The sequence below is a fragment of the Nanorana parkeri genome, unplaced genomic scaffold (genome assembly GCF_000935625.1).
Source record: "Nanorana parkeri isolate BGI_ZX_2015 unplaced genomic scaffold, ASM93562v1 scaffold1485, whole genome shotgun sequence".
NCBI classification, from domain to species: domain Eukaryota; kingdom Metazoa; phylum Chordata; class Amphibia; order Anura; family Dicroglossidae; genus Nanorana; species Nanorana parkeri.
Genome location: NW_017307753.1, coordinates 369,261 through 378,878, shown reverse-complemented (window position 1 = coordinate 378,878; position 9,618 = coordinate 369,261). Strand labels below are relative to the sequence as shown.

At 43.5% G+C, this 9,618-nt stretch overlaps 1 protein-coding gene across 1 annotated transcript in view; it reads left to right on the top strand.

Moving 5' to 3' along the window:
- Positions 1–8,295, top strand: part of NAA35 (N(alpha)-acetyltransferase 35, NatC auxiliary subunit) — a 34,130-nt gene extending 25,835 nt beyond the window's left edge. The window contains exon 20 of the mRNA XM_018570247.1: positions 8,008–8,295. Within this exon, the coding sequence (XP_018425749.1) occupies positions 8,008–8,067 (60 nt within the window). The 3' untranslated portion in view covers positions 8,068–8,295. The remainder of the gene's footprint in view (positions 1–8,007) is intronic.
- The last annotated feature ends 1,323 nt before the right edge of the window (positions 8,296–9,618 follow it).

Genomic DNA, 9,618 nt, shown 5'->3' with positions numbered 1-9,618 from the left:
TGATCAGATGACAGCAGCTGCATGTAAACGCCTGCACACTGCATGTAATGGTATGTGATATGATTACATGCGGACAGAAAACACTCTCCCTGGGTGCACCATCAATCTGTCCAGGTAGAGATTGATACCTAACCAAATTTAATTATATCACATACCATCACATGCGGTGTGCAGGCGTTTACATGCAGTGACTGTCACCTGATCATTACCTTGAATGCGTGACAGCTGTCACTTGTAAACTCCAGATTAGGGATTCTTCCTGCAGGAAAATGCAAGTTCCAGATGCGGGAATCCCTAATTGCACCTTAACTTACAGGTGTGAAAGGAGCCCAATACACTCCCCCCCCATACACATAAAAAAAAAATGATATACTCCCACATATACTGACATATATAGATAATCTATATAGATATATCTATATATACACACACATGCATAGCATACACAGTATATATAGAACAATGCACACCCACATATAAAATGAAATAAGTAACATACAGAGCCGTCTCTCCTACTTACCTTTTTTGCAGGGAGGAAGCTGTGAGGAGGATCGATCCCTGGTGCTCTAGTGGCGATTAGTGAGGTCTGCTGCAGACCACACTAATCCATCCTTTCTTTCGGGCGGAGCTCAGAACTTTGTAGCTGCTCCCACAAGTCAGGTACGCGGTCACCGCGTACCTGACTTGTCAGCTGCTGCGGGCCACATAGTACCGGCTTGCGGGCCGGTACATTGGGACCGCTGGGTTAGAACCTTGGTCAGGTTGTTTTTATTGTGCCCCACTAGGGAGATTTCCCTCACTTCCTGTCTGGGTGAGAAGATGACAGACATCCAGATTTATTTATTTTTTTTACTTGAGTGGAGAAGGGATAGAAATTCTGTTACTCATTTATTTTCTGGTGTCATGGGGACAGGAAGAGGTTGAAAATATCCCAACAGGGGCACAAACAGCAATAAACATTTCAACCAAAGTAGTTAAAAAAACTTCAATAACTAAAAAAAGGTATTTGGGCTTTAAGGTTGATTTGGGATAGATGATAACCTTGCAGAGATTGTGCTGCAAGCACTATTTTGATCGGACCAGAACGCAGGCATAATGTACCTTGCGATCACGTGCGGCCGAGGGCGTGGCTATGGTGCCATTTACTTCAATGGCTCGCAACGCCCCCTCCTGCCCCACAAAAAAGTGAGCCAGCCGCAATGCGAGGCAGTGCATTCTGGCCAGAATTGGGCCGTAACACGTGTCTGGGTTTGGAGGTTGCCAGGAGAACGATACGTGCCTGACTGCATTGTGCCAAGTGTAAAGTTTGGTGGAGGGGGGATTATGGTTTGGGGTTGTTTTTCAGGGGTTGGGCTTGGCCGCTTAGTTCCAGTGCAGGGAACTCTTAAGGCATCAGCATACCAAGACATTTTGGACAATTTCATGCACCCAACTTTGTGGGAACAGTTTCGGGATGGCCCCCTCCTGTTCCAACATGACTGCGCACCAGTGCACTAAGCAAGGTCCATAAAGACATGAATGAGTGAGTTTGGGGTGGAGGAACTTGACTGGCCAGCACAGAGTCCTGACCTCAACCCGATAGTCTCAGCTCTAATTCATCCCAAAGGTGTTCTGAGAGCCAGGCCTTCTTGTCTAACATCAGTACCTGACCTCACAAATGTGCTTCTGGAAGGATGGTCAAACATTCCCATAGACACACTCCTAAACCTTGAGGACGCCTTCCCAGAAGAGTTGAAGCTGTTATAGCTGTAAAGGGTGGGCCAACTCAATATTGAACCCCACAGACTGAGACTGGGATGCCATTAAAGTTCATGTGCGTGTAAAGGCCGGCATCCCAATACTTTTGGTAATATAGTGCATCTCTAAATTCTGCCAGTTTGGTGCACTGGGAGGAAGCAGAGACTAAACTTTTTAAAAATGTTTTCCATTTGTTTTATAATATATATGCCAGATATTCTGTTATCACAAACAAATGGCGTGCTATTATAGCAATATGTAAAGCATGCCTTCTGTGTGATGTATAGCACTGACCAGAACAGGAGTTTGTTGTTTGCCACCCAAATATAAAGGAGACTTGCAGTACAGCAAAACAATACTGAGAGAACCCATCTAAACCAGACATGTATGGAAATAATGGCACATGCTAAAGGACTTGAAGCGTAAAGGCCTGTTAATAAACAGTTTGTGAACCAAATCAAGTTCTCCGATATTCAGATGACCACTAGAGGGTGCATCTATATGTGAAATACAATGATAAATGTATTGAACTGCAATCAAATATTGGAAGATGTCCCCTCTATTACTGTTCTGGTAGCATTTTCAACTTTCCCCCCACTTTCATTACCGGGTCTATTCACACCATCTGCACTGGCTGTTTGCAGCGCAGCCCAACGCAAGACAAGGCATCGCGGACGGTGCCCATTCACACCACCACATTGCAGTAGGAATGCAGTGGCATGCCTTACTTTTTTTTTTTCAACGCAGCGGAATGGGACGCAGTACAACCGCCTCATACCCCGCTGTGCCTGCAGTTCTATTAACAGTGATTAAAAGTACACAGTGCGATATTCTGGGATCAGTGTTTCAGCACTGAGCTGGGACACCAGACACTGTGCGATTAGCGTAGCGTCTGGTGGGAATGAGCCCTTCGAGAGAGTGAATCTCCCTGATGGGAGCAATAAAAACCTGACCGTGTTTCTAACCCCTCACCACTCTATCCAATTCTAAAAAAGCATTGCCTTTAGTTCTATTTTAAGTAAAAGAAAACTGTAGATCTGTACCGGATAAACTCAAAGCTAAAAGAGACACGAATCCAGCAGGAATGTTTAATTTCCTGTGATTCCCTACTGAATATACTGCACACATAGAACAGTTTCTGGTTTCCAGACATTCACTGAGATGTACTAATCAGCCTGATCTCCTGTGCAGAGGTTGTTTTGAAGTCCGTATATATTATGCCAACAACAGTCTATTATGTGATGTATTGTAGCATGTAATCATTAATGTCATTGCAGTATTGTATAAAAATAGCTGGGTGGGGGCATCTCAGGTATTTGGAAGGAGTCATTCTGTTTCAGGAAACAGGTCAGTGATTTAATGTGTTGATTCTTCTGTTAATATTGTGACATGACCTACACAGATTAGATTAAGGATCAGGGTGGAGGATGTTATGGGAAACTGGGTCACAATGAACAGATCTGATAACCACTTGTTGGCTGTAGTTTCCTGTGTACCAGGCTTCTTGGCGATGGTTGTTTTACAGATTGTATTGTCAAACTATAATGTGTGTACCTGGAATGTGATAGTTCAGTATATTCTTTTCTTATGGTGCTGGGCCTTTCCTCAGTTTAATAGTAAACTACAGCATCAGGCTCCACCTCTGTGCTTTTCCCTATGGAGAGGCATATGTGTCATGCCACATGTATAAAACAAGTCAAAGTCATTTATAATTCATTTTGTGGAATATAATAGCTGGCTGGTCATTTTAGAATCATTAAAAACTCAGCCAAGTCCTGTTTGCATTTTATAGTGTACCACAACCTCAGGGTTTGGTTTTTTTCCCCAAGAAAAACCGCTCTCGCTGTGAAAACCGCTATCTGCCTCTAGATAGGCAGAGCCAGCTGTCACTCACGCAACTGGGTGGATCCAGACAGAATTGTTGGGATCCGTTCCGGCTGCAGCATCTCAGTATACTGCGAGCTGTAGCTTGCGGTATACTGAGCTTCGGGTGATGGGAGGACGCTAGTTTGTGTCCTCCCGTTACCCTTAGGAGAACTATGGCCCTAACCCCATAGTTCTCCTTTATTTAAATTGGAGGTTCTAGTAATCAAAGAAATAAAAATAAATAGTACGTATGTGGCTACTCCTTGTGCCCACATCATGGTTGCTCTAGGCTTAATTGGTATGATCTTATATTGGGGGTTTACACCAGTGTTTTTCAACCTTTTTTGTGCAAAGGCACACTTTTTTCATGAAAAAAATCACGAGGCACACCACCATTAGAAAATGTTAAAAACATTTACCTCTGTGCCTATATTGACTATATATAAAGTAATTCTCTTGAATAGGAATCAAATAAACACAAAGAAATTATTTTATAATTACTTTATTATGAAATAATAAAGTATTTTATAATTGTTCATATTTCTGTTCAATCCATGACTTAACTTCACACTTCACACAAATACGTTTTAAATTCAAACTGTAGCACTGACGTAGCCCTGGTTAAAGTAGGGTACAGGTGCTTTAACCAGGGCTCTGTAGGGTCTCACCAGAGCTATGTGGGGGTCTCACCAGCCTGGTTAGAGCCCTGGTGAGATCCCACACTGCCCTGGTTAAACCCGGGCTTTGTAGGGTCTCACCAGCACCAGGGCTCCGTAGGGTTTCACATGGGGCTCTATGGGGTCCCACCATGGCTATGTGCGATTTCACCAGCCTGGTGAGACCCCTCAGGGCCCTGGCAAGAGCCCACAGGGAAACACCTTCACCCCCTTCTCTTTCCTAGGAAGCCGGGATAGGGGGGGGGGGCTTTACATTTGGTTCTGCCCTCTGCGGTTAGAATGAGTCACACTTTAATTATCACTGTAATAACTCCTTCATGGCACACCCAGCGTTACATGCGATGACTCACCGGCTCCTCTTCAGCAAGGAGAACAGTGAGCAGCACATTGGGGACATCACCCAATCTCCTGAGACTAGCAGTCATGCAGGTGGCAATTTTCCAGCAATTGAATCCACTTTTGTATGAGCTAGAATCCAAATACTGAGCGATCGAATGCAAAAATGAGTGGTTTCCATGGAGTGCAAGGAGATGGGATCGAAATTGACTAATTCGAACCTAGTGGAAAAATCTGATCCCTTTTGAAATAATTGCTGTAGTTTTTTTTTCTGGTTTTAATCAATTTTTGTTTTCTTAACTTCTGCTGAAGCCGTCAGTTTATAGCCCAGTTAGATTGATCAAATTCACATCATCGGTCAAACTCATGGGTGGTAGATTGCGTGTTTTCAGGCAACTACTTTCAACCCTAATTTGGATTCTTGGTTAATGGAAAGTGCTTGAGGTTTCCTGAAAGTTGTCACATGTGCGGCCAGCTTTATATCTCACACTGCAGATATTCAGCTTTCTTTCATCCATTGAGGGACACAGGAGGTCTTTTTAGCCTTCAGGTTATACTGCCACCTTTAGCAGGATTGGACATTGGCAAAAAAACAAAACTGTAGGCCAGTGCAGGATAACCCTTACTACTAGTACTGCTACCAGCATGCCTAAATGTTTTGTCCTAGGAGGATGGACGTCTTTTCTTCAGCTTTGCTGTGTTCAAGACTGCTCTATTTTTGCTACCACTTTTCTTACTCATTGTTATATTTATTTATTTGTTTGTTGTCAACCAATCACTGGATCACTGCTAGCTGCAATCAGAGAGACCAGCTCTATCTGGTATGGCTGTCCTTAGCCTGACTTGTAAATTACCACATCCAGATCCCACTGGACTGGACTTTGGGCACTGGGTTCTGGGTGATTGAGGGCATTACAGCGATCCTCATCACTCCTGGTGGATGCTCCGTGGGATCTAACACAACATCAGGATCTCCTGTCTCAAGGACCAATCTAACTTTGTTCTTGTTTAACAGCATGGCAGTTGAAACCCAGATTCTGAGAGACGGGTATTTCTGAATATGTGATTTTACAATGATAAAAGCTAGGAAGGCTACTTCCTGCAAGGTCTGTCATCGGAGATGGAAGGTGTACTTCACTTGGTGTGAATCTTGCGTGCTTCCACCCTAGTATTTTCTCTGTTGTGGGAGGAGTTCTCTCCTTCTTGCAGCTGGGTCTGGACCAGTGTTTTGCTCTCAGCACTTTCAAGTGCCAGGCTTCTGCCCTTTCTATCCTGTTCCAGAAATCCAGAAACCACTGGTGGTCTACTCTTTAGTTCAGACTTTTGTATGGGGGGGGGTCTGATGTAGCTCCCTGTCACTGTGTTGGATCTGGCTCTCTTTGTGCTTTAGAAACCACTGTTTGAACCTGTTGGAGATATTCCTCTATTCTCACCTACAAGGGTAGTGTTCCTTGTAGCCATCACATCTGTAAGGCATTCATCTGAGCTAGTAGCCTTATCCCACAAATAGCACTTTCTGTTTTCTATATATGGAGCAGATGATGTTGAAGCCCAGGACTTCCTTCTGGCCTAAGATAGTTTCTGCCTTTCACCTCATCCAGGACATTGTTCTTCTGTCCAGCTCTAGTGTACCAAAAATAAATTTCCCTCCACTGGATGTGGTTTGAGCTGTGGGAGTCTGACTCTCAGCTACTGCTTCTTTCAGAAACGTATTCTCTTTTTGCAATCCCAGATGGCAGACCATTGTCCAAATATATGGTCTCAAGAGCCACCCTTTCCTGTCAGTGTGCACTCTACTAGATCTGTGAGTGCTTCTAGGGCTTTCTGGCATCATGCAACTGTTCCATATTTGCAAAGCTGCTACCTGCTTTTCTGTTCACATGTTCTCTAAGTTCTTTGAAGTGGATGTTTCGGCCTTATCTGATGCAAGCTTCAAACATAAGGTTCTTCAGGTTGCTCTTTGAGGTGTAGGCAGTCCCCATTTCTCATTTTCTTGTGCCTGTTAGCATTTGTTTGCCACGTTACCCACCCTTCACTTGGGCTGCTTTTGGTGATCTTGAAGCTTAAAGTTTATTTGTGTCCCTCAATAAACAAGAAAGAAAAATAGGATTTTTAACTTTCCTGTAAAATCCCATTCTTGGAGTACAGTACAGGGCACAGGTTCCTTCACTCCTTAGTGCTTGCTCAAAAACTGAGGCTTGCTGGGAGTAGTTTTAATGGGGTTGTCCTTACAGCTGTGTTTGCTAGTGTCCAATCACCTGAAGGTATCTGTATGTAACCTGTGGTGTAGATGCTGATATAGTGTTCTGTATTGTACGATTTAGAAATGATATATTTGTACTCACTGTAAAATGCTTTTCTTGGTGTCTTTTGAGGGACATGGGTCCCACCACTCTGTGTTTAATGATCATGCACTTAGTAGTAGCTGGTAGGAGGGGTTATCCTGGGCTGGCCTACAGTTTGTTTGTCAGTTCCAAGTACTCCTGTAAATGGCAGTATAAACCAGAAGGTTAAAGATTTCCTGTGTCCCTCAATGGACCCGAAGAAAAGGATTTTATGGTGAGTACAATAATCCTAATATGCAGCTGTAGGCACTGCTATTTTTCAGAAACCGTTCCAAACAAAAGGTACAATTTCCAAGGTACTGCTTAGACACAAACATTTCTAGATATTACCTATAACACAGCTTAAAGCGACACTAAGCTCAGGAGTTAAATCCTACAAATGCATTCAAGTATTAACAATGATGTATTTGTGTATCACTCGATCCTTAAATCATTGGTGCTGTCACCATCCTTCCTTCTGGTGGGGGGCTACTTTTGTTCCCAATGGTCCCTGTGTGTGTTGTAAAGTAGACACAACTCAAAGCACCTTTTGCTGGTGGGGAGGCATTAGCCCTGTCTAAGCTCAGACAAAATCAAACACAGCGCCAGCAGATTTTGGTTCAAGAGAGTATTAATCAATGATGTTCAGGAGTTGGGAACACCCCCAATTGGTTCTGAGGAAGGAGGCTTGACCTCTGAAACGCGTAAACCACTTCATTACCAGGGAAGACGAACAGCCGGTGGATATGCACCTTTTCGTTCTGACCCTTTTATGCCTGTTTTTATTCGTCCTTTGCGAGTACCTTTTTATACCATTTTTTTTTTTTTTATTCGTTTATTAAAAAGTTTTTATGCGATGGAGGCGCTCTCTGTGTCTTGTCTTGCTGTCTAAGCTCAACTCAGACTGATTTAGGGCTTACAAAGGGCCTTTTCACTTGTTCCTAGTGCATTAGATGATTCCATTAATATGCTTTAAATAGACAAATGATAAGTTTGCTTTTAATGTGTACATTGTTTGCATACATTGGAGTTAATGGTTTTTTTTCCCCCCATATTGTTTTATGCAGATTCCACCAGAGTTTGATTTCTCTGCACACAAATATTTCCCTGCGGTAAAACTGGTATAAGGGATCAGCGGAAAGAAGACACTGTAATCCATTGTCCATGGAGTGTGTTTTTGGTCTGTGTGTGGTGGTGACTGCAGGGCCCATTGTAAAGACAAATGTTTCTTTTTTAATGCACTGGTTACTTTTTATGTAAAGCCACAAGATGTGGACCCGTTTTGTAAATCAGCTATGTTGGATCTATTTCATGTGTGCAAAGGCCTTTGTTTTTCATTAAATATTTAAAATACACATTGTGATTGTTTCATTTTAGAAGTGTTTTTAATAGACTCTTCTTAAAAGAGAACTACCGTATTTTGCGGTCTATAAGACGCTCCGGACGATAGGACGCATGGCTTCTGTGACAGAAATTCTATGACAGAAATTCTGTCACAGAAGCTGCAGTTAGTGACTGCTGAGACAGGTGGCGCTGTCTCAGTAATCACACAGAGCAGACGAAGAATGTCGTTCTTCGTCTGCTCAATGGGCTCTATGGTGAGCTCCTATGGGGGATCGTGACGGGTCACAGTCCCGCAGAGGAACGGGGGACCCAGAAAACCTCGGCGGGGGGCGGACACTATCGCCGATGCTGCCGCCGCTCGATTTAATACAAGGGATCTACTTAGATCGCTTGTATTAAAGGAACAGCGGCTCCCACTGTACATTCAGCTCTGCTTGTCAGGAGCAGGGCTGAATGTACAAAAAGAAACTACTCGCCCGGCGCCCGAAACTGCATGTCCCGGGTGTCGGGCGATAGGTATTCGCTCCATAAGACGCAGGCACATTTTCCCCCTCCTTTTGGGGGAAAAAAAGTGCGTCTTATGGAGCGAAAAATACGGTATATCCAATCCTTTTTTTTTTTTTGGCTATAGTTCTCTTTTGGGTCACATTTACGATTTTATTTTTTTATTTTTTTCCTGCAACACAAAGTCAGCATATAGTGGGATACTCTGCAGCTAGGAAAGATCCCAATATTGTCGGGATCCACCCCAGTGCCTGATTGATAGCTGCCTCTCTAGAGCCAGCTGTGCCTACCGGTCCCTCCAATGAGCACTGGAGGGACGGAGAGGGGAAATCCCTGCAAGGAGTGGTGACTGATGGTCATTGCTCTCTGGAGGGAGAAGCTGTGAGCTGAGTGATCAGTGGTTTGTGATTGCTAAGTTCTCGATCTATAGAGCCGGCATATAACGGTGCCGCTTCACACGCCAGCTCAAACTATTGGGAAGAGTATATTTCACTCTTCGATTAGTTCTCCTTTAAGTATAGCCACATGGAGCAATCCTGCCCCTCAGAGCCCCCTTATTTTCCCAGTACTGGGTAATCTGCAGTGATCTGGCTTTACTTGAACATTATGTACACATGTGGAAAATTTGTTGGTACCCTTACACCTCATTAAAACAATGCTTCACTCTTCCTGAAAAGTGAATAGCAATTGTCTGTTGTTTACCTGTATCTGAGAGAAATGTATTGCGTACTCTACAAATATATTTGTAGACCTATTACTCTAGGCAGAGAAGGCCTGTTCTAGAGTAGTTACTCATTACGTAGTGAAACCAAGCTAGGGATGACTTTTGA